Raw genomic sequence first — 26,458 nt, 5'->3', positions numbered from 1 at the left:
ATACTGGATAATTCCAAACATCTCCAAGAGGAGACAGAGTTTTCAAACAAACTCTTATGTGACTGCCAACCAGTTGCAACACTCATCAGCTCATGACGAGTTGTGTTCCACCTGTTCCCCACCCCCAAGTCCACTCTTGGGATTATTCTGAAGCAAATCTAGACAGCATATCACATCTTCCAATAATAACTGTCTGTAGCTCTAAAACACAAGGACCCTATAAAAATTAGCACAATGCTATTATGACACCTAGAAATCAATGATGCTTATTGTTTTTAAATGGAGGAGTGGGCAAAAGTAGGTTTATAGTTGTTTGCATGGAAAATAATACAATACTTAGTAAATAATAATACAAAGATAAACTCTGTTTTGCATACTCATAACTGTAAACCTACTTTTGCCCATCCCTGTGGATATTCAACGTTCCTATTTTCAATTGTCTTGTGAATGTCAGAGGCTATTTTTTTTTTAAGTGAGAGGAGGGGAGATAGTGAGACAGACTCCTGCATGCGCCCCCATAGGGATCCACCTGGCAACCCGTCTTGGGCTGATGTTTGAATCAACTGAGCTATTTTTAGCTCCTGAGGTTGACACTCAGACCAACTGAGCTGTCCTCAGCACCTGGGGCCAACGCTGGAATCAATCGAGCCACCGGCTGAGGTAGGAGAAGAGGGAGAGAAGGAGGAGAGGAAGGGGAAAAGAAGCAGACGGTTGCTTCTCTTGTGTGCCCTGATTGGGAATCAAACCTGGGACATCTATATGCCAGGCTGACATTCTATCCACTGAGCAAAATGGCCAGGTCCACATAAGCTTTTTAATATAGTTTTTTAAAAAAACCAGGACCCACATCAGGCCTGCACTATGCAGACCTCGTCCATGCTTCCCCCTTGCTCTGTCTGAATCTTCTGTCTGGCAGCTTCCCACAGTCGGGGCTCTGCTGCCTGTACCCACTGTGGCATGGTTTAACATATCCCTTTGTCTTCTGCATTTTTTGTAGATCAGAAGTTGGGTCTGGGAGAGGGTTGAACAGGTGCAGGTTTGATTTTTCTGTGGTGAGACTACTTCACAGGGTGTTTATGACTGTATGTCTCTTTTAGGGACGTCAGCAGCCACCAAGGAGTGAAGCCCAGATCATTCAGTTCATTTGGGTTGAAAAGTGGTCGATACTATTCCATCATCTCTTCTTTTATTGGTTGCAATCTTTTCTAAAGAATCCCCCCAACCATGCCCTGCCCATTTACTCTTTGGCTACCCAGTGGGACAGCTTGTTTATTTATTTTATTTATTTATTTTTTCTGTATTTTTCTGAAGCCGGAAACGGGGAGAGACAGTCAGACAGACTCCCGCATGCGCCCGACCGGGATCCACCTGGCACGTCCACCAGGGGGCGACGCTCTGCCCCTCCGGGGCGTCGCTCTGTTGCAACCAGAGCCACTCTAGCGCCTGGGGCAGAGGCCGAGGAGCCATCCCTAGCACCCGGGCCATCTTTGCTCCAGTGGAGCCTCGGCTGCGGGAAGGGAAGAGAGAGACAGAGAGGAAGGAGAGGGGGAGGGGTGGAGAAGCAGATGGGTGCTTCTCCTGTGTGCCCTGGCTGGGAATCGAACCCGGGACTTCTGCATGCCAGGCCGACGCTCTACCACTGAGCCAACCGGCCAGGGCAGCTTGTTTATTACTAAATGCTTAACTCTTCTTTACTTATTAGTCTTCAGAATAATGAGTTGGTTCCTGGAACAACCTCTGATAGTGACCTGTTAGTTTATTATTATTATAAACTTACTGTACATGGATGGATTTACCATAAACTTACTGTACATGGATGGATTTACCATATGCTATGTGTTTCACTAAATCTATGATAGTTATCTTTTTAGGAAAAGATATTCCAGGCCTTGGCTGGTGGCTAAGTGGATAAAGTGTCGACCGGCACACTGAAGTCATGGGTTCCATCTCCTGTCAGGGCACATATCAGAAGCAACCAACGAATGTATAACTAAATAGAAAAACTAAGTGGAACACTAAGTTGATACTTCCCTCTTTCTCCCTCTTTCCTTCTCCACCCCCCTCCATCAATAGAAAAATTAAAAAAGAAAAAGATATTCCAATATAATTTATACATATATGGTTCCAGACCTGGATTTGGCCATTTATCTAAGAATTCCTGGTTCCTTTAGTGGAGAGCGACATTTGAAACCACATTCTGGCTGATAAGTACACCCTTTGCTGCTGGGCGGGTCATTGCGTCTAGGTTCTTTCAGTGTATAACACTGGGAAGGTAATATTAATTTATGAGTTTATACTGATTTTCTAATTCAAACTCAGGACAACAGGATTTCCATTTCAACCTCTTCTATGCTTTTTATTTATTTTTTATTTTTTATTTTTCTGAAGCTGGAAACAGGGAGGCAGTCAGACAGACTCCCGCATGCACCTGATAGGGATCCACCCGGCATGCCCACCAGGGGGCGATGCTCTGCCCATCCGGGGCGTCGCTCTGTTGCGACCAGAGCCATTCTAGTGTCTGAGGCAGAGGCCATGGAGCCATCCCCAGCGCCCGGGCCAACTTTGCTCCAATGGAGCCTTGGCTGCGGGAGGGGAAGAGAGATACAGAGAGGAAGGAGAGGGGGAGGGGTGGAGAAGAAGATGGGCGCTTCTCCTGGGTGCCCTGGCCGGGAATTGAACCCGGGACTTCCGCACGCCAGACCGATGCTTTACCACTGAGCAAACTGGCCAGGGCCTTCTATGCTTTTTTAATCTGCATCTTTTTTCTCTTAAGCTGAGAACCCTATTTCTCAAGGATACTGGTGATCATTAAGTTATATTGTTGTCTCATCATACACATGTATTGTTATAGCACCATAAAGTATATACTCATTTATTTTATCACGCATTATACACCAACCACCTCAGAATACAGTACAACACTGTCACTAAGAATGTGATCACTGCCTACATTGTTCTGAAGTTCTTTTGTCCTTTGGAAAGACAGTCTGATGATTGTGTTTTAAGCCACACCAATAGTGCTGAGGCCGCCAACTGAGTGTAGTTAAATTTGTTTCATTTCATTTTCCACTTTTAGGGATGTTTTAAAAAATTCAATTTTATTTTATAATGATATAAAATATTTACTTAGTTCTAAACTCAGATTTGTAAAACAAGCCATATTTGAAGACATCTAGGGGCCCTGGCTTGTGGCTCAGTGGATAGAGCATTGTCCTGGTGTGTGGAAGTCCTGGGTTTGATTCCCAGTCAGGGTGCACAGGAGAAACGCTCATCTGCTTCTCCATCTCTCCCCTTATCCCTTTTCTTCCTCTTCCCCTCCCACAGCCAGCAACTCTATTGGTTCACATGTTGGCCCCAGGTGCTGAGGATGGTTCGGTTGGTCCAAGTGTTGGCCTCAGGTGCTAAAACTAGATTGGTTGGTTTGAGCATTGGCCCCAGATGGAGGTTGCTGGGTAGATCCCAGTTGGGGTGCATGTAGGAGTCTGTCTCACTATCTATCTCCCCTCCTCTCACTTGGAAAAAAGAAAAAAAAAAGACATCTAGGTCCCATCACAATCTTTGTTATTATCATTTACATCAAAGTTTCATCACACACAACAAGTACCCCTGTGCTGTTGCTTTGCTGTGAGATTTAGCCTACCCCATCCTCTGCCAATTACTGGTCTGGTGTCTATCCCTATAGTTTTACTTTTTATAGAATATTATATAAATGGAATCATATAATTTGTAGATTTGAGGTCTTTCTTTCATTTAGCAAAATACATCTGAAGTTCATCCGTGGAGTCTGGGTACCCATGGTGTACTTGTTTTTGTTGCTGAGTAGGATTCTGGTGTTCAGAGGCCCCACACAGACCTGTTGAGGGACATTGTGGGTTGTGTCCGACCAGGTGTTTTCACAGAAAATTTCCATCCTTTCCCCCTTCCTTCCTAATAACCTATTTCTGCACTAACCCTGTCTCTGTGTCTCAGATGCTTTTTTCCTCTGTGGACCCAGGATAGATCTTCCCTAACAAGATCCCAGCTGATACTTCCACATCCTAAAACTTGAGAGTCACTGCTTTTGTGTCTCCACAGTTTATCAATTAAGATCATCCTGGCCTCAGGCTCCACCCCCCAAGAAGGCTGTGTCCTGGGTGCCCCAACAGGGACCAGTGAAACAGATCACTGTAGGAAACCTACTGGAGGGCTGAGCCGGGCCGGCACTGACATGGAAGGAAAGCGGGAGAAGATGTGCTAATGTAGCTCTTGAGAGCAGCCTGACTCACCATGCTCCACTCAGTGTTAAACCACTTGGCTCCGCAGGGCTTGAGGTGACAGGACTGCTGGCTGGGGGGTCTCTCCAGGAAGGCACATTCGTAGGGGTCCAGCACTTCAAAGGCATCTGCGTTCTTCCTGACACAAATCACCTCCCTCTGCTGGGTCCCACTCCCACACTCTATGGAACACTGAGGAAATAAACAGAGAATGAGGGTGTCACATCCCGGGCAGGAAACAAGAACTACTGCCTATTGAGGTATGTTTGCATGGGCTTCCTCCAGTAGTTCAGTGAGGAGGAGCCCATGGGTACCCGAAAACGTCTCTGGAGGAGAAGTCGCCCATGGATTCCAGTTACCCTAACAGTTCTGTGTCTGGAATGCAGAGTGGGGGCCACAAGTCACCACAGCTCCAGGCTGCTGGTGGCTGGGTTCCTGGTGCCCTCCATGCAGAGAGTGAGATGGCTCCCCTGAGACAGCCAGCTGCTGTGTCTGTCCAGTGGACACTGGCAGCTCTGACTGTGAGACAACGAACTGACATTCTGTTTTTCTGCTACTCCCTTAGTAGGTGCACCCTGGGAATGAATTTGTCTCCTAGAGCCCACGCACCTGCGCATGAAAGACTGTGTTAACATTCTCTGGGACACACAAAGCTGAGTAGAAGATTCTAGACTTGGGACAGCATGGTCAGCCCTCCGCTCCCAGCAAAGCAGCAGCAGGAAGCCTTCTGGCACAGAGTCCTGCCCCTCACTCCCAGCTTGGTGCTGAAGGTGTGGGGTCTGAGCACAGGAGCTGGTCAGACTATCGTACATGTCGGTGCATTTTGTTAGTTGATGGAGATGCGGTTCCTAGAACTATTCATAAATTTATTACTCTGTAAAATGTTTTTCTGCTCATTTTGTTTACTCAATATTTCTTGATTAAAAATTTTAAAGGCTGTGACTTAACAGGCCTTGGAAGACTTTAAAGAATACGCTACCTTGATGAAAAGCTTGTAACAATGTCTCTAGCTGAAACTCTTTAAACATTCCACTAGCTTCTGTGGGAGGCACAGGGCCAAGTAAAACCTCTTACAGATTGGCCACCCTGGACACAAGAGTCGCCGCTGGCTGTTTTGTTTTGTGCCTTGTTTACTGCCATCTTTGTAGGCATCCAGAGAACCTCCTTAGCTTGTTTTGCATATTTTCTTCTGTATTAGTTAGTTACTTAGGAGGTAGTTAACTGATTTTTGCTGAAGGGGAAATCTAATCTCAGCATCAGAGGCAGATTGTATCCTATCTACGTGGGATTGTCCTCGTCTGTGTATGACGATGCTCATCACAACATGTTACTTGGTGTTTGGTTTGGCATATACTCAGTGTATTCATGTTTTATCCTTTTCCTTTATGTGCTGCCGACAATGAAAGAACCGAAGGCCAGAGGGCAGCAACAGGCTTCTGGGCAGAGGAGAAGGGTATATGAAAGGTCCGGGGGTGGATGGGTGTGGGGCAGCAGGAGTGGAGTGCTGGACCCAAGTCAGGAGACATGGAAGCTAGTCTAGACATTGTTGCTGAATACTTTGTGTCTTTGGCTGAGACACAGAACTTTCCTAGGACTCACGGTCTCACCTGTACATGGGAGGGGTGTGGGAATCTGATCTGAAAGACCCGTGCTGTTCTGAGTGGCCAGGTCTGCACTGAGTACCTGGCACAATAGCAGGCTGTAACCCTGAACCCACACCTGGAGTTAATTCTGCTGTGACTGTTAAGTTCTGGAGGACAGCAGGTAAGTAAGGGAGAATGAGCACACAGCTCAGCCCTCTCCAACACTGAATGCCCAGAAACAGCAGACTGTGTGTGTGGGAATGAATGAATGGATGTATGTAGAGTACCTGTGTGTGCATGAGACAATACTGGAAACAGGAACAAATGGGTGCTCATCCTTGGTGGGCCAGAAATTATGGGTACTTTCTGAATGGTGACAGATAGAGGGGACTAAATTGCAGGAGAAAACCATTGTGCAAAGTACACATGGGGGAGGACCCCTGACAGAGAGGAAGCAGCCTCTGTGCCCTATGTGAGAATGGTGGTGGACACACGGCTGTGAGGAGTGGAGGAAGAGAGGCTTTGGGATAATGGGAGAGCTGTAGCTAAGAAACTGATCATGAAAGTGAACATGCTAAGGAAGAAGCAAAAGCTTCTGCCCCTCCTGGGAGCACTGAAGCCCAAGGGCAGAGTGAAGACACTTTCAGATATTCAAGGGCTCAGAAAACTTACAGCTATGAACATATTAGAAAGACTTACAGGGTTATAGGTCTCTTAAAAAAATTAAAAAGAACCAGAAAAGAAGACACAGGATACAAAAGCAGAAGTTGGTAAAGACCATTCTCGTTAACAGTGGATATGGGTTTCTTTTGGGATGATGAAAATGTTCTGGAATTCAATAGTGGGGATGGTTGCCCAACTTTGTGGATATACAAAAACAATAACAAAAACCCCACACTCAATTATATGCTTAAGAGGGTGAATTTTATAATACATAAATCATATTTCAATAAAAATAACCTTTGAGAGGAAGAAAACTATTTTAAAATCTAGATGAGTATTTTCTTTTCTTTTTTTTAGGTGAGAAGAGGGGAGATAGTGAGACATACTCCCGCATGTGTCCCAACAAGGATCCACCTGGCAACCCTGTCTGGGTCTGATGCTGGCATACTGATTTTAGTGCCTGAGGCTGATGCACTCCAATGGAGCTATCCTCAGTGCCCAAGGCCACACTCGAACCAATTGAGCCACTGGTGAGAGAGGAGAAGAGGGAGAGAAGGGAGAGGGGGGAGAAGCAGATGGTCGTTCTCCTGTGTGCCCTGACTGGGAATTGAACCTGGAATATCCATACACCAATTCAATGCACTATCTACTGAGCCACTGGCCAGGACTAGATGGTATTTTCTAAAAGAATCCTTGGTGGGACTTTTAAGATGGCAGCAGAGTAGGCAGATGCACAAACTCTCAGCTCACACCACTGAACTGGATTACAAACTAATTTAGGAACAATCATCATGAAAAAACCAACTCTGAACTACAAGAACAGCTCTCAAAAACCAAGGAGCAAAGAAGAAGCCATAACAAACCTGGTAGAGAGCGCCTGAATCTCCCCCTGCTTATAGGAATTGGGGGGGTGAGGCTGAGAGCCCAGAAGGGCTCTCACTCCAAGGAAAAGAGAAGAAAATACTGCTCACAGCCACTTGCCTGGCGACCAGGGAACAAGGTGTGTTGAAAGGGCCAACTTGTCTTCCAAAAAAAAAAGGGAGAGAGAGAGACAGACAGTGAGGGGCAGAGGAATGCAGGGGACAACCTGAGAAGCTGACTCATCCAGTGCTGGAGGCAGCCATAGCTGGGGGAGGGGCTGATCCTTCCACAAAACAAAAGGCTAAAGTGCTTCCAGGTCACAGATCTCCAGACATCTCTCCAGCTTCAATCAGTGCAACAAGACACGGCTGAAAACAAGAAGTGGGGAGGAGGGGCAGTAACTCAAGTCTCTATGGAGATCTAAGATACACCTCCACCTACTGAAGCTGAGAAAACACCCCGCCCCCACAGAGAGTAACTGGCAGAAGAAACCTTCAGAGTCACAGGTTACAGCCACCACGTTCCTGGATACAGTTTCAAATAAACCCCCCACTGAGATCAGTAAATAAGACTATCACCTGTTAGGAAACAAACAAATCAAGACTTCAAAACGGCCCAAATCTGAAAGTGGACTACAAATAATAGCTGATGCCGACCCAAGAAGACTTAGAGATAACAGAATTGAAAACTAGAGGCAGACAACACCAAGCCTAGACTCAACCAGCTCTATAAACAAAACACCCAAACACACAGACATAATGAGAAGACAGAGAAGTGCAATCCAAATGAAACCACAAGAGAAACCTCCAGGAAATGAACTGAGTGATATGGAGATAACCAAACTTCCGAATGCGAAGTTCAAAATAATGATTGTAAGGATGCTTAGGGATCTTAGAACAACAATGGATGGTCATTACGAACACCTAAATAAAGAAATAGCAAGTATAAAAAAGGATATTGAAATATTAAAAAAGAATCAGTTGGAGATGACAAATACAATATCAGAAATTAAGACCACAATGGAAGGAATTAAAAACAGGATGGATGCAGCTGAGGATCGACTCAGCAAATTGGAGGACAAGTTGAATTAAGGCATGAAAGCAGAGAAGAAAAAAGAAAAGAGACTCAAAAACTCTGAGGAAACTCTTAGAGAGCTCTGTGACAACATGAAGAGAAATAGCATCTGCATCATAGGGGTTCCTGAAGAAGAAGAGAAAGAACAAGGGATAGAGACTTTAATCAATCATATCATAGATGAAAACTTCTCTAAATTAATGCAGGAGAAACACTCACAAGTTCAAGAAGCACAGAGAACTCCATTAAAGAGAAACCCAAAGAAACCTACACCAAGACACATCATAATTAAAATACCAAAGCTAAGTGATAAAGAGAAAATATTAAAAGCTGCTAGAGAAAAAAAGACTATCACCTACAAAGGAGCCCCCATAAGGATGACATCAGACTTCTCAATGGAAACACTTGAGGCCAGAAGGGAATGGCAAGAAACATTCAAAGTAATGCAGGACAAGAGCCTACAACCAAGACTACTTTATCCAGCAAGGCTATCATTTAAAATTGAAGGACAAATAAAAAGCTTCCCAGACAAAAAAACCTCAAGGAATTCATTACAACCAAACCAATGCTGCAGGAAATGTTAAGGGGCCTGTTGTAAACAGATCAAAGAAGGAAAAGAATATAGCAAAAGAGGAATACAGACAGCTTTAAATAATAAAATGGCAATAAACAACTACATATCAATAATAACCTTAAATGTGAATGGATTAAATAATACAATCAAAAGACATAGGGTAGCTGCATGGATAAGAAAACAGGACCCGTACATATGCTGTCTACAAGAGACACACCTTAAAACAAAAGACGCACACAGACTGAAGGTAAAAGGATGGAAAAAAACATTTCATGCAAATGGAAATGAAAAAAAAAGCTGGGGTAGCAATACTTATATCAGACAAAATGGACTTTAAAACAAAGAATATAGTAAGAGATAAAGAAGGCCACTACATAATGATAAAGGGAGCAATCCAACAGGAAGATATAACTATTATAAATATTTACTCACCTAATATAGCAGCACCTAAATATATAAAGCAGACTTTGATGAATATAAAGAGCGAGATCAACAGCAATACTACAATAGTAGGGGATTTCAATACCCCACTAACATCACTAGATAGATCCTCAAGAAAGAAAATTAACAAAGAAACAGCAGACTTAAAGCACACACTAGATCAACTCGATTTAATAGATATCTTCAGAACCTTTCACCCTAAAGCAGCAGAATATACATTCTTTTCAAGTGCTCATCATACATTCTCTAGAATAGACCACATGTTAGGGCACAAAGCGGTCTCAACAAATTTAAGAAGATTGAAATCATACCAAGCACTTTCTCTGATCACAATGGCATGAAACTAGAAATCAACCACAACAGAAAAGCTCAAAAATTCTCAAATACATGGAAACTAAATAGCAGGTTGTTAAATAACGAATGGATTAAGAATGAGATCAAAGAAGAAATAAAAAACTTCCTAGAAACAAATGATAATGAGCATACAACAACTCAAAATTAATGGGACACAGCAAAAGCAGTACTGAGAGGAAGTTCATAGCACTACAGGCACACTTTAAGAAGCTAGAAAAAGCTCAAATAAACAACTTAACCCTGCATCTAAAAGAACTAGAAAAAGAACAGCAAGTAAAGCCCAAATGCAGTAGAAGGAAGAAAATAATAAAGATCAGAGCAGAAATAAATTACATAGAGACTAAAGAAACAATACAGAGGATCAATGAAACTAAGAGCTGGTTCTTTGAAAAGGTAAACAAGATTGATGAACCTTTAACTAGACTCACCAAGGAAAAAAGAGAGAGGACTCAAATAAAATTAGAACTGAGAGTGGAGAAATAATAACTGACACAACAGAAATACAAAATATTGTAAGAAAATACTATGAAGAACTGTATGCCAAAAAACTAGACAACCTGATAAAATGGACAAATTCCTTGAAACATACAATCTTCCAAAAATCAATCTGGAAAAATCAGAAAACCTAAACAGACCGATTACAACAAATGAGATCGAAACAGTTATCAAAAAGCTCCCAAAAAAGAAAAGTCCTGGGCCTGATGGCTTCACAAGTGAATTCTACCAAATATTCAAAGAAGAACTAACTCCTATCCTTCTCAAGCTATTTCAAAAAATTCAAGAGAAAGGAAGACTTCCAAACTCCTTTTATGAGGCAAGCATAATTCTGATTCCAAAACCGGGCAAAGACAACACGAAGAAATAAAATTATAGGCCAATATCCCTGATGAATATAGATGCTAAAATCCTCAACAAAATATTAGCAAACCGGATCCAACAATATATGGAAAAAATCATACACTATGATCAAGTGGGATTTATTCTTGGGAGGCAAGGCTGGTACAATATTTGCAAATCAATCAATGTGATTCATCACATAAACAAAAGGAAGGAGAAAAACCACATGATAATTTCAATAGATGCAGAGAAAGCATTTGATAAAATCCAGCACCCAGTCATGATCAAAACTCTCAACAAAGTGGGAATACAGGGAATATACCGCAACATGTTAAAAGCCAACTATGACAAACCCACAGCCAACATCATACTCAATGGGAAAAAATTAAAAGCAATCCCCTTAATATCAGGAACAAGGCAGGGGTGTCCCCTTTCACCACTCTTATTCATCATAGTTCTAGAAGTCCTAGCCACAGCAATCAGACAAGAAGAAGAAATCAAAGGCATTCACGTTGGAAAAGAAGAAGTAAAGCTATCATTATTTGCAGATGATATGATATTGTATATAGAAAACCCTAAAGTCTCAGTCAAAAAACTACTGGACCTGATAAATGAATTCAGCAAGGTGGCAGGATATAAAATTAATACTCAGAAATCAGAGGCATTTTTATACACCAATAATGAACCATCAGAAAGAGATATTAAGAAAACTATCCCCTTCAGTATTACAACCAAAAAAATAAAGTACCTAGGAGTACATTTAACTAAGGAGACTAAAGACCTGTACTTGGAAAATTATAAAACATTGATAAAAGAAATCAAGGAAGATACAAACAAGTGGAAGCATATACCGTGCTCATGGTTAGAAAGAATAAACATCATTAAAATGTCTATATTACCCAAAGCAATTTATAAATTCAATGCAATACCAATTAAAATACCAATGACATACTTTAAAGATATAGATCACATATTCCAAAAATTTATACGGAACCAAAAAAGAACATGAATAGCCTCAGCAATCTTGAAAAAGAAGAATTAAGTGGGAGGTATCACACTTCCTGATATCAAGTTATACTACAAGGCCATTGTACTAAAAACAGCCTGGTACCGGCATAAGAACAGGCATATAGATCAATGGAACAGAACAGAGAACCCAGAAATAAACCCACAGCTCTATGGACAACTGATATTTGACAAAGGAGGTAAGGGCATACAATGGAGTAAAGACAGCATCTTTAATAAATGGTGTTGGGAAAATTGGACATCTACCTGAAAAAAAATGAAACTAGACCACCAACATACACCATTCACAAAAATAAACTCAAAATGGATAAAAGACTTAAATGTAAGCCCTGAAACCATAAGCATCTTAGAAGAAAACATAGGCAGTAAGCTCTCCGACATTTCTCGCAGCAATATATTAGCTGATTTATCTCCACGAGCAAGTGAAATAAAAGACAGGATAAACAAATGGGACTATATCAAACTAAAAAGATTTTGCACAGCTAAAGACAATAAGAACAGAATAAAAAGACAAACTACACAATGGGAGAACATATTTGACAATACATCTGATAAGGAATTAATAACCAAAATTTATAAAGAACTTGTAAATCTTTTTTTTTTTTTAATAAATTTTTATTAATGGTAATGGGATGACATTAATAAATCAGGGTACATATATTCAAAGAAAACATGTCTAGGTTATTTTGTCATCAAATTATGTTGCAAACCCCTCACCCAAAGTCAGATTGTCCTCCGTCACCCTCTATCTAGTTCTCTGTGCCCCTCCCCCTCCCCCTAACTCTCTCCCTCCCTCCCTCCCATGTCCTCCCTCCCCCCCCACCCTTGGTAACCACCACACTCTTGTCCATGTCTCTTAGTCTCATTTTTATGTTCCACCAATGTATGGAATCATGTAGTTCTTGTTTTTTTCTGATTTACTTATTTCACTCCTTATAATGTTATCAAGATCCCACCATTTTGCTGTAAATGATCTGATGTCATCATTTCTTATGGCTGAGTAGTATTCCATAGTGTATATGTGCCACGTCTTCTTTATCCAGTCTTCTATTGAAGGGCTTTTTGGTTGTTTCCATGTCTTGGCCACTGTGAACAGTGCTGCAATGAACATGGGGCTACATGTGTCTTCACGTATCAATGTTTCTGAGGTTTTGGGGTATATACCCAGTAGAGGGATTGCTGGGTCATAAGGTAGTTCTATTTGCCGTTTTTTGAGGAACCACCATACTTTCCTCCATAATGGTTGTACTACTTTACAGTCCCACCAACAGTGAATGAGGGTTCCTTTTTCTCCACAGCCTCTCCAACATTTGCTATTACCCGTCTTGTTGATAATAGCTAATCTAACAGGAGTGAGGTGGTATCTCATTGTAGTTTTGATTTGCATTTCTCTAATAACTAATGAAGCTGAGCATCTTTTCATATATCTGTTGGCCATTTGTATCTCTTCCTGGGAGAAGTGTCTGTTCATGTCCTCTTCCCATTTTTTTATTGGATTGTTTTTTTGTTTGTTGTTGAGTTTTATGAGTTCTTTGTAAATTTTGGATATTAGGCCCTTATCTGAGCTGTCGTTTGAAAATATCAGTTCCCATATAGTTGGCTGTCTGTTTATTTTGATATCAGTTTCTCTTGCTGAGCAAAAACTTTTAATTCTGATGTAGTCCCATTCATTTATCTTTGCCTTCACTTCTCTTGCCATTGGAGTCAAGTTCATAAAATGTTCTTTAAAACCCAGGTCCATGATTTTAGTACCTATGACTTCTTCTATGTACTTTATTGTTTCAGGTCTTATATTTAGGTCTTTGATCCATTTTGAATTAATTTTAGTACAGGCTGTAGTCGAGTTTCATTCTTTTGCATGTGGCTTTCCAGTTTTCCCAACACCATTTGTTGAAGAGGCTTTCTTTTCTCCATTGTGTGTTGTTGGCCCCTTTATCAAAGATTATTTGACCATATATATGTGGTTTTATTTCTGGGCTTTCTATTCTAGAACTTGTAAATCTTAACACCAGGAAGACAAACTATCCAATCAAAAATGGGCAAAAGAAATGAATAGACACTTCTCCAAAGAGGACATACAGATGGCCAATAGGCATATGAAAAAATGCTCAATATCACTAATCATTAGGGAAATGCAAATTAAAACCACAATGAGATATCACCTCACACCAGTCAAAATGGCGCTCATCAACAAAACAACACAGAATAAGTGCTGGCGAGGATTTGGAGAAAAGGGAACCCTCCTACACTGCTGGTGGGAATGCAGACTGCTGCAGCCACTGTGGAAAACAGCATGGAGATTCCTCAGAAAATTAAAAATCGAATTGCCTTTTCACCCAGCTATTCCACTTTTATGAATATACCCTAAGAACACCATGGCACTGTTCCAAAAGGAGAAATGCACCCCTATGTTTATGGCAGCATTGTTCACAATAGCAAAGATCTGGAAACAGCCCAAGTGTCTGTCAGTGGACGAGTGGATTAAAAAGCTTTGGTACATATATACTATGGAATACTACTCAGCCATAAGAAATGATGACATCGGATCATTTATAACAACATGGATGGACCTTGATAACATTATACGGAGTGAAATAAGTAAATCAGAAAAAAACTAAGAACTATATGAATCCATACATAGATGGGACATAAAAATTAGACTCAGAGACATGGACAAGAATGTGATGGTAATGGGGGTGGGTGGGGAGGGGGCAAGGAGAGGGGGGGTGGGGGTAGGGGAGGGGCACAAAGAAAACCAGATAGAAGGTGACAGAAGACAATTTGATTTTGGGTGAGGGGTATGCAACATAATCAAATGTCAAAATAATATGGAGAAGTTTTCTCTGAACATATGTACCCTGATTTATCAGTGTCACTGCATTAAAAAAAAATCTCATTAAAAATGCTAAAAAAAATAAATAAAAGAATCCTTGGTGGATCACTGTTTTAGCCAAGTGAGGTGGAGGTGTCTGCTCAGACATAAGTGAGAAGAAACATGGGCAGATGCATGGGGAGACAGAGCTGCTCCTGATGGCTGGAGATTGGGAAAGGCCCCTTGGAGCTGAGACAGTCTAGGGTGAAGTAAACCCTGTACTGACAGGGACGAAAGGAAACCACTGGGCATGATGGAAGACTTGGTAGAATACCTTCTGAATAAGAGTGGGGCTACTTGGCCTCTGGAGTGGAAAAAGTTCCCCAAGTTCTACAGGGCTTGTTCTCTTGGGCTGGCTTTCTTCACAAGATTTGGCTCGGCCACTGCTGGCACCGATGCCCACAACACCTCATGGGATCTCTTCCTTTCAGCCCATAGAAGTTTCAGGGAAGAGCTTTTTTTGACTTAGCTGAGGTCACATGCATCTTAGACTAGTCCCTGGGACCAGGCTGGTGAGGTGTTCAAGATGCCAACTCTCATTCAAACCACGTGGCAGAAAGGAACATTTATTTTTATATTCCAAAGTCAGTGCATGTGTAAGACTTACCTTTCAATAGGCAAGCATTATATATTTTGTTTTCTCTGGAGACAATGTCCATATTTTAAGGGCAGGGAGGCACCGGTAGGCTCCAACATCCTTATAAACCCAGAACCAAGACTCGGTCCACATTCAATCACATTCTAACCCTTTTGGATGAATAAGGCAAATAATTCCCTGTTTCTAATCTCAGCAGAGATAAAGGCTGCTTTCACCTGGGTTCTCTGAGCTTCGGCCCATAGTCAACAGGATGCTCACAAGCAAAAGAGACCCCGAGTCCTGCTCTCCTCTCCTCCTCTGTGATTGGCAGGCACAGGGGTTGAACTGCACCTCTTATTATCCCTGTACAGGAAGACTGATGGCCTAATTTACAGTTTGACACAGGACTCTTCCTAGCACCTCAGTTTCCATGGGTATTTTGTGTCCTATATGCACATTCATTCTGATTTGGCTTTGGGGTTTAGGTCCTAGGTGTTTCAGTGCCATTGAAGAGATAGAAACAGCTGGCAGGAAATAATAAACATGGAAAAAAGGGAACTAACAGTTATTAAGTATTTCCCATGTCCTAAGCACTGGGCAACCCCCATATGTATAGTGTTTCATGGAAACCCAGTGACAACCCCAGGAGGTTGGTATTATGATCCTCACACCTGGATGAGGAAACAGGTGCAGAGAGGGTCAATCAGTTGCCCCAAGTCAGAGAATTGAGGAGAGGCAGGGCTGGATCAGTAATTCAGTGTGTGTAACTCACATCTACTGGGGTACATCGGACGTGTTTGAATTCTCTTTCTTAATTTTCTATATTTTAAAGTTTGAATTATAAAACATTAAAGGAAATTTGAGGGAAAAACTAGTTCCTCATTTGTTTACCTAAAAAAGTGCACTTTTTGAAGTGGTTGAGATCATCGGCTTCTTAGATGTTCCTGTTTTCCACGTGTCACTTTATCAATAGACCTCCCACAACCCCCAGTTATTGTTTTTACATACTATTTTAGTGAGTTATGACATACCACAATATCCCTCATCTCTCTGCTGTTGTGAACATCTCTGTTGAAAAGACTTTTTTTTCTTCTGTTAATTATTTCCTTGAAATGAGTCCCCAGGAGTGGGTGACAGGGTTACGGCTAATGCACGTTTTTTTTATGGTTCTTGACTTTTATTGCCAAATTGCTTTCCAAAGGGGATGTATCCATTTATAAGGGCAAGACAGTCCATTTTAATTCTGTGTTTAAAGCTACTTAAAAGAAATAAAGTTCTAACTGGAGCCAGAGGTCCTGATAATGTGTAAATCATGATCACCAGCCAGAAAGTCCTTAAAGAACTAGGCAGCCCCAAGAGCCAACTGCTAAGTGGCCCCAAAACACAAAATACTGATGGTGATCATAAAAAAATAAATAAGTGGGAGTGATCTTTCCCACATTTTTTAGGGGGTTTGTGCTCAATTTTGGAACAATGAGGGGAAAAATTGATCAATTAAGTCACTTTGTTAAAGCATTCAGTATCATCTGTTCTTTATAATAAACAACCTTGATTTTTTTTCTTATTTCTGCTTCTTTATTTCCTCGGCTTAATAAGGTTATAATTGACAAATAAAATTGTAACATATTTAAGCTGATGATTTAGTTTATGTATACATTGTAATGAACTATAGAAATGATCCTGAAAGTATAGTCTTACATATACATTGTAAAAGGGTTCCCACCATTGAGTTAACGCATACTTCCCTTTTTTTTCTTTATTGGCGCAAATTAAGTTCTACTCTCCTAGCAAATTTCAATATATAGTACAGTGTTATGAACTATACTCACCATGCTGTACATTAGATCTTTAGACCTTATTCATCTTATCACTGAAAATTTTACCAATCTCTCCTCCCTCCCCCCCTCCAGCCCCTGGATATCACCATTCTATTCTCCATGAGTTTGACTTTTTTAGATTCCACATATATAATTGAAACCATGAAGTACTTGTCTTTCCTTGGTTTATTTCATGTAGCATAACGCCCTCCATGTTCATCCATGGTGTTGTAAAAGGCAGGGTTTCCCTTTATTTTAAAGGTTGAATAATATTCCTATACATATTTCCTTATCCATTTATCACTCGATGGACACATAGGTTGTTTCCATACCTTGGCTGTCGTGAATGATGCTGCTTTAAACTCAGGGACGCAGGTACGTCTTTGAGGTATTGATTTCATTTACTTTAGTATATATCCAGAAGTAGGATTGCTGAGTCATACCTGTTTCTGATTCTGCCACTCAACTCCAGACCAAACTGGTTTTGTTAACAATGATAGCGACAGTAGCTATCACTTATTTTGTGTGTTTATTGTATGTCAGGTGCTGTGCTACACTCACCATCCATATTACTTCATTTCTTCTAAAAATAACCTCTGACATGCTGTCACTACCAGCATTTTACAGACAAAGAAACCAGGCTAGACACGAGCTTCCCTGAGGTGCAAGGACATTTGTTTTGCTCACTGATGTATCCCAAGTGCTTAGAAGACAACATAGTAGGTGCTCAATAAACACTGTTGATTAAATGAGGTTCCAAAAGCATATCTTCTTCAGGGTCATGGGTAACACAGCTGGGATTCACACCCAGGACCCACCAGGTCCTGGGCCCTAGCCCCTCTGCTCTGCTGTCTCTCCCCAGGGATAGGCAGACACACCCAGTTCCAGTTGCTCACCTGACTCCAGCTCCCAGCAAACCACTCCACCTTGCCTGTGCAGGGCCCACTGTCACACGGGGTGGCCTCCGCTGGCCGGTTGTTCCCGCAGCCCTCCAGCGGCAGGCTGCTGACGTGGTTGGTCATGCACACCACCGAGCGTGTCCGCACCCCAGCGCCGCACTCGGCCGAGCACTGCAGACAGAAGGGGGCCATGTGAGAGGGGAAGCCTCTTCCCTGGGTTCTGAAGCCACTTTTAAATAATGTAAAGGTGGACTGACCCCCTTGTTTCCCCTAGACATCTCTGACCATTTCTCATGCTCAGCCTACGCCATCATGAGACATCATGGTGGTATGTCCCCAGCCTTAGATTGTCTGGGACGGTCTCTGTTCCCAATATCCTGTCCCATTGTTGTGATGAACATGCCTGCACTTGTACAACCAGCAGGTGGAAAGTGAGGGCAGGAAAACATGGGCGTACCTGCTTGCTGGCAGTGAGGCTGGGCTGGTCTGGTGGGGGGGACTGATGTCTGTCACCCCTACATTGCTGCCCAATATTAAGGCCCATGGTTCTAGTCCTTATGGCCACAGTTGTGACAGTATGCCAGGAGGAAGCCTGGTATTATGGGAGAGGCTGGCCTGGAAACCAGCTGTATTAGTGTCAGTATCCCTGCCAGCTGTGGGCCTGGGGCTGGTAACCCCGATCCTGTCATTCAGGCATCCTTACCTGGACAGCTGGCAGAAGAACACTTTCCTGGAGGGACTACAGGGAGAGAATGACAGGTAGAGAGCAGGGGCTCGCTGCATGCACACATCAGGTACTCAACAGTGGAATGAGGGGCTTTCAAGGGTCAAGATATGCACCCCCTCTAGGATAGAGAAACCAAAGCTCCCAGGATGAAGCCTTCACTTAAAGCCACACGACAGTTAGCGATTTCATCATGACAATCTCACTTTGTCTTCACTTGGAACATAGTACACACTGTGCTAAGTCATATCCTGAAGCTCCAGGCACATCATCCCGGCCCCCCCATCTTGAAGGACTTGGGAATGCTGCCATATTTTGCTGCTCATCTTATATGTTCAGGATGTGTCAGTGTGGGTGTCTCATAGATGCCTCATGTCCAGTAGGTAAAAACCATGGGACATCATTCATCACCATCCCCATCCCTCCTCTGCATTTTCCAATTTGTGTTTAAGTATGTATCTGGATTCAAAACCGACTGCTCTTCTGCCTCCTGGCTTCCAGCATCTCACCAGTCAGCAGTCTTGTGGATTCTAGTTTAAGCACATTTATCTGCCTGTCCCTTCTGGTTGATGGTCCCAGTGCCTCTGACGCTCATTGCTTGGGCTGTGCCACAGCACTTCGCTCAGTGGCTCCGTTTTCTAAGTCCTGGGTCTCCAGGTTCTGGGATAGCCACGCAGAAATCCCTTTGGTGCCCTCCCATTCCTGACACCATTCACTTATGGACTTCCTCCAATGGCATGAAAGTTTTCCTGAAATATGGTCCCAGTCAACCTATTCCTCTGGATAGATGCCCTGTTGTACACTGGGAACACACTACCTTTCTTGACAGGTGTTTCCACATTGTTATCATATGAACTTGCAAGAAATCATAGGGGCAAAACAGTTTGATATCATATGTGAAAACCATGGACTATCCTGGACAGAGCCCAGGCGCACCACTCCCTGGTCACACGAAATGCTGTTGGTGCCTCATTCTGGCTGTTCCTCCTGCCCTTCCCTGGGACATATCAACATCTGTTCAGGCCTGGCTCAAACGCCATTTCCTCTGTGAAAACCTCCTGGATCACTCAATTCAATACACTCTTCTTGACCTCAGAATTCTCATCACATCTGCATTCTGCTATCATTCTTTGTATCATGGTTATTTGTGTCTAGTTCCCCCCCCCCATTATAGGCTCAGAGAGGACAGAGGCTATTACATCATCTTCAATTCCTTCCCAGTTAGTGCCTTACCCATGGGTGATCCCTGAATATCAGCAGAATAAATAAACACAAACTTGCCCCCCCCCCGCTCATTCTTCTTCCCTCATCAGCACCTTCCAATTCTAAAAGTATCTTTACCTGGTGACCAAAGCCCTTCTAGAGGTTTCTGCTAGGTCTTTTCTTAAAAACATTAATGGCCCTGGCCGGTTGGCTCAGTGGTAGAGCGTCGGCCTGGTGTGCAGAAGTCCCGGGTTCGATTCCCGGCCAGGACACACAGGAGAAGTGCCCATCTGCTTCTCCACCCCTCCCCCTCTCCTTCCTCTCTGTCTCTCTCTTCCCCTCCCACAGCCAAGGCTCCATTGGAGCAAAAGATGGCCCGGGCGCTGGGGATGGCTCTGTGGCCTCTGCCTCAGGTGCTAGAGTGGCTCTGGTTGCAACATAGCGACGCCCAGGATGGGCAGAGCATCGCCCCCTAGTGGGCAGAGCGTTGCCCCTGGTGGGCGTGCCGGGTGGATCCGGTCGGGCGCATGCGGGAGTCTATCTGACTATCTCTCCCCATTTCCAGCTTCAGAAAAATACAAAAAACAAACAAACAAACAAAACCCAGAATTAATTTTTTTTAAAGTATATAAAAACAATATAATTTTAAATAAGCCAGAACAAGAAGTGGCGCAGTGGATAGAGTGTCGACCTGGGATGCTAAGGACCCAGATTCAAAAACCCGAGGGTGCTGGTTTGAGTGTGGGTTCATTCAGCTTGAGTGCAGGGTTGCCAGCTTGAGTGTGGGATTATAGACATGACCCCAAGGTCACTGGCTTGAGGCCCAAGGTTGCTGGCTTGAGCAAGGGGTCACTGGTTCAGCTGGAGCCCCCCAGTCATGGCATGTATGAGAAGCAATCAATGAACAACTAAGGTGTTGCAATTATTAATGGATACTTCTCATCTCTCTCCCTTCTGGTTTGTCTCTGTCTCTCTCACTAAGAAATAAATAAATAAATAAATAAAATATTAAAAATTTAAATAAATAAATAAAATTTGAGAAGAGGAAGACAAAACTAACAACCTAGTTTCCTTATCAAAATTTCTACTGTAGTTTTTGTAACCTGCTGTCTAATCTTGTACAATTGTCTCCCAGGATGAGTAATCAAACATTCACATGACTGCCACTGAGTGGAACTTGACTCCAGGGGTAGGGAGGTGGGGAGCTCTCTGAGGAATAGAGCTGGAAGAAGGTTAGAATATACCCTGAACATGTGGCTTTGGCATAGTGATCATTTAGAGCCGAAGGTGCTTGAAAAAACAGCAGGTGTGGGAAGAACACTCCACCCTCTCTTTTTCTCCTGCAGCCACGGCTTGATGGGGGCGAGTTTGCACTGGGTGCTGAGGATAGCTACATGGCCTCCACTTCAGGTGCTAAGAAAAGCTCAGTTGCTGAGCAATGGAGCAATGGCCCAGATGGGCAGAGCACTGTCCCTTAGTGGTCTTGCCAGGTGGATCCTGATAAGGGCACATGTGGGAATCTGTCTCTGCCTCCCCTCCTCTCACTAAATAAAAAAAAGGAAGGTCCATCAGGTTATCATCAGACTTCTCAGCAGAAACTCTACAAGCCAGATGAGAGGTGACCCAAACATTCAAAGTACTGAAAGAGAAGAAATACCAGCCAAGAATACTGTATTCATCCAAGTTATCTTTCAAATATAAAAGAGAAATAAAACCTTTCCAGACATACAGAAATTAAAGGAATTAATCACCAGAAAACCTTCACTGCAAAAAATACTCAAGGAGGTTATTCTATCAGATACAGAGAACAAAACAACACAAAACTACAAGTAAAAGCTCCAACAAGGATAATCTGTGACAACAATGGGGAGAGGATAAAGATCTGTGGTAGCAAAGGAGGATGGAGTGCAAAAACACTCATAAGACAAAGGACTCTTGTATACATGAAAAATTTTTTCTCAATAATATAACAGTAACCACTCATGAAAAAACTGAAACTGAAACACATAGGTTAAAAAAAGAGGAAATAGAGGAAAGAAGCATAAAATACCACCAAACCAAAACAACTGATAGAAACACAAAAGAGAAGAACCAAAGGAGACACAGAGCTACCAGGAAACAAAATATAAAATAGCTATAGAAATTTTCATATGTCAATAATTATGCTAAATGTAAATGGACTAAACTCACCATTAAAGAGGCACAGAGTAGTAGAATGGATCAAAAAGCAAAACCCAACCATATGCTGCCTTCAGGAGACACATCTAAGCCTCAAGGACTAAAGTAGACTCAAAGTGAAAGGTTGAAAAACGATTCTCCAAGCAAATAATACCCAAAGAAAGCAGGTGTAGCCATACTAATACCGGACAATACTGACTTCAAGACAACAAAGGTTACAAGAGACAAAGATGGACATTTCACAATGGTAAAGGGGACATTATATTAAGAAGACATAATACTTCTTAATATAGATGCACCAAATCAGGGAGCAACCAAATATATAATATATCTACTAACAGAACAAAAAAGAGAAATAGACAAAAACACAATCATATATGGAGATCTCTACACACCATTGACATCTTTAGATAGATCATCCAAACAGAAAATCAATAAAGAAATCTCTGTCTTAAACTACACACTAGACCCCTGGTCGGCAAACTGCAGCTTGTGAGCCACATGTGGCTCTTTGGCCCCTGAGTGTCGCTCTTCCACAAAATACCATGTGCGGGTGCTACCTCGATAAGAAATGTACCTATTTATATAGTTTAAGTTTAAAAAATTTGGTTCTCAAAAGAATTTCAATCATTGTACTGTTGATATTTGGCTCTGTTGACTAATGAATTTGCCGACCACTGCACTAGAACAAAAGGACATCATAGACATTTACAGAACATTTCAGCTCAGAACATTAGATTATACATTATTCTCCAGTGAGCATGAAACATTCTCAAGAACAGACCATATATTGGGCCACAAAACTAAACTCAACAAATTTAAGAAGCTTGATATTATACCAAGTATATTCTCTGACCATAAGGCTGTGAAATTAAAATTCAACTGCAAAAAAGAAGTAAAGAAACCCACAAAAATGTAGAAAGTAAACAACATATTTCTAAAAAATTACAGGGTTAATGAAGAAATAAAAGTGGAGATCAAAGATATCTATAGACAAGTGAGAATGACAACACGATATATCAGAATCTCTGGGATGCAGTGAAAGCAGTAATAAGAGGGAAGTTTATATCACTATGGGCTTATATCAAGAAACAAGAGAGATCCCAAGTAAACAACCTTACATCACATCTTAATGAACTAGGAAAGAAAGAACAAAGGCAACCCAAAGTCAGCAGAACTAAGGAAATCGTAAAAATTAGAGCAGAAATAAATGAAATAGAGAAAAGAAAACCACTATAGAAAAAATTAATACAGCAAAGAGCAGGTTCTTTGAAAAGATCAATAAAATGAATAAACCCCTGAATACAATCACTAAGGAAAACTGAGAAATGACTCATATAAACCAAATCCAAAATGGAAGTGAAGAAATTACCACAGACATTGTAGATATACAAAGGATCATGCTAGAATACTATGAAAGATAATATGCCACCAAATTCAACAATCTAGAAGAAATGGGTAAGTTTCTAAAACTATACAGTCTTCCCAGATTGAGTCACAAAGAATTAGAAAACCTAAATAGACCTATAAGCAGGGAAGAAATAGAAACAACTCTCAAAAACCACCCCAAAATTAAAATCTAGGCCCAGATGGCTAGTGAATTCTACCAAACATTCAAAGAATCCTTCTCAAAGTCTTCCAAAAACCAGAAGAAGAAGCAATACTTCCTAATACATTTTATGAGGTCAACATAACCCTGGTATCAAAACCTGGCAAGGAAAATACAAAAAGAAAAAGAAAACTACAGACCAACAATATCTCTAATGAATACAGATGCAAAAATCCTAAACAAAATACTAGCAAATCAAATATAACAATACATTAAAAAAAATAAATCACGATCAAGTATCAAGTGGGATTCATTCTAAGAGCATAAGGATGGTTCATCATATACAAATTGATCAATGTAATACATCATAACAACAAAACAAAGACAAAAATTGTAGGATCTTATCAACAGAAGCAGAAAAAGCACTAGGTAAGATGTAACATACATTTATCTTTGAAACACTCAATAAAATGGGGATAGAAGGAAAGTTCCTCAACATAATAAAGGCTGTATATCACAAACCACCAGCCAATAACATCCTAAGTGGTGAACAACTGAAAGCTTTTCCTCTAAAATCAGGAACAAGACAAGGGTGCCCACTTTCTCTACATAAAACTAGAAAACACTGGTACACAAAGACACATGCACCCCTGTGTTCATCGCAGCATTATTCACAGTGGCCAAGACATGGAAACAACCAAAGTGTCCCTCGATAGAGGACTGGATAAAGAAGATGTGGTGCATATATACAATGGAATACTACTCAGCCATAAGAAATGACATATTGCCATTTATGACAACATGCATGGACACAGAAGCGGATTATACTGAGTGGAATAAGTAAACCAGAAAAAGCAGAAAAAGCTAAGAACTGTATGATTTCACACATAGGTGTGATATAAAACTGAGACTCATGGACATAGATAACAGTGAAGTGGTTGCTAGAGGGAGGGGGTGGGCAGGGGAGTAAACAGGGACAAATATATATGGTGATGGAATATAATTTGACTTTGGATAATGGTCACACAATGCCATCAACATTCAAATGCTATAGAGATGTTCACTTGAAACCTATGTACTTTTATTGATCAATGTTACCCTATTACATTTATTTTCTAAACAAAAAACAAAGAAAAACAAACACAAAACAACCCCCCTCAAAAGCTCTGTACAAAACACCCTGGATGCCTCTTCAAGAAACTGACTCCAGCAGCAGAATCAAACCCTGACTCTAACACCAGTCCCAGCCTCTTCAACAAGTTTGTCATCTTCTGCATCATCCAAGATTATTCAAGGTTGTATTTAAATGTTTATTAATATGCACAGAAAGGTAAAAATAAATACTATCTGAAGACAAACCCATGTCTAGGTTGCATTTATTAGGTAAATGTACCTGTTCCAACTACATACAGATTCAACTTAAGAACAAGCCTGAAGAACCCATCTCATTTGTAAGCCAGCGACTGCCTGTGTATTTCTTCTACATCACAGTGTCATACATATACTTTGAATCCTTATGTGTCTGTAAACTTCAATCTCATTTTCTGTCCTCTCTCCCACTTGAGCTCCTTAGATGGAGGCTGTGTCTCATTCATACCTAGCTTGTAATAGGTATTCAATACGTGCTTATGCTAAAAATTGCATAGTTTAGACTAAAAGCTTATCAGGATTGATTTTTCATACAAAGCCACTATTCACACGTGGAAGACTGCCACAAACTGGTTATACTTTGGGGCTGAACCTGTCCTAAGGCCACTAAGCCAAAGAAGAATGAAGCAGCCCACAGGAAACCTTCCCCAGTGTGACAACCTCACGTAAGTCATGGTTTCAAACGTGATGCCCAAAGGGAGCATGGCACAGGCACAGAGGGGGGTTACAAAATGGTGAAGAACCAGTGCTATAAAAGAATGAAAAAAGTGATTCCAGCTGCTGCTGGGGAGACTCTAAGTTGACATCATTTTTCTGGAAAGAAATTTGCTCAAAATGTGTCAGAGTTCTGAAAGTGTTTGCAGCATTTGGTCAAAGAACTCTACTTACTAAACATTGTTTTAGAGAAAAGGGGAAGGTGCATATAAAGATTTTCCCATAAGAGTATTTACTGAGACCCTGGCTGGTTGGCTTAGCAGTAGAGCGTAGCCTGGTATGTGGAAGTTCTGGGTTTGATCCCTGGTCAGGGCACACAGGAGAAGCAACCATCTGCTTCTCCATCCTTTTTCCTCTCCCTTCTCTCTCTTCCTCTCTCTCCCCCCACCCCCTAGCCATGGCTCATTTGAGCAAGTTGGCCCCAGGTGCTGAGGAGGGCACCATGGCCTTGCCTCAAGCGCTAAAATAGCTCAGGTGCCGAGCAATGGAGCAATGGCCTCAGATGAGCAAGCATCGCCCCAGAGGGGGCTTGCTAGGTAGATCCTGGTTGGGGTGTATTCGGGGGTCCGTCTCTCTGCCTCCCTGCCTCTCACTTAACTAAAAATAAATAAATAAAATAAAATAATAAGAAGAATATTTATTGAAATATTATTTAAAATAGTAAAAATTAAAAAATACCCCAAACATGTAGAAATAGGTTATTGGTTCAATGATAATAGTCACACAATAGCTTATTCTAATTAAAAATCATCCTTGAAAGGTTTTTAATTCCATCAAGATGTTTATAATACATAAATAAAAAAAATCAGGTTAACAAATTATACATATGTTATGATTTATATCCTGAAAGTACATATGAATGCAAAATGCTGCATATATGAAGTGTGAGTAGAAACAAGCTTGGCAGTGTAGCTTAAAAATCTAAAATTGTTATCTTCTAATGAAGAGACTGGAGGTATACTTTTCAGATTCTTTTTTTTTTTCAAGACTGAGAGACAGGAAGGGAGTGAGATGAGAAGCATCAACTTATCGTTGGGGCACTTTAGTTGTTCACTGATTGCTTCTCATACATGCTTTGACTGGGGGACTCCAGGTGAGCCAGTGAACCCT

At 41.6% G+C, this 26,458-nt stretch overlaps 1 protein-coding gene across 2 annotated transcripts in view; it reads right to left on the bottom strand.

Annotated features, from left to right (window-relative positions):
- THSD4 (thrombospondin type 1 domain containing 4) overlaps positions 1 to 26,458 on the bottom strand; it is a 692,972-nt gene that overhangs the window by 6,706 nt on the left and 659,808 nt on the right. For both annotated transcript variants that reach the window (XM_066277962.1, XM_066277963.1), the window contains 2 exons: positions 17,829 to 18,002; positions 4,266 to 4,445 (listed from right to left, as the gene is read on the bottom strand). In XM_066277962.1, coding sequence (XP_066134059.1) covers positions 4,266 to 4,445; positions 17,829 to 18,002 — 354 coding nt within the window. The remainder of the gene's footprint in view (positions 1 to 4,265; positions 4,446 to 17,828; positions 18,003 to 26,458) is intronic.

This window comes from Saccopteryx bilineata, chromosome 4, assembly GCF_036850765.1.
Source record: "Saccopteryx bilineata isolate mSacBil1 chromosome 4, mSacBil1_pri_phased_curated, whole genome shotgun sequence".
Classification (NCBI taxonomy): Eukaryota; Metazoa; Chordata; class Mammalia; order Chiroptera; family Emballonuridae; genus Saccopteryx; species Saccopteryx bilineata.
The sequence above is the reverse complement of the archived record's forward strand: the minus strand, read 5'-3'. Positions and strand labels throughout refer to the sequence as shown.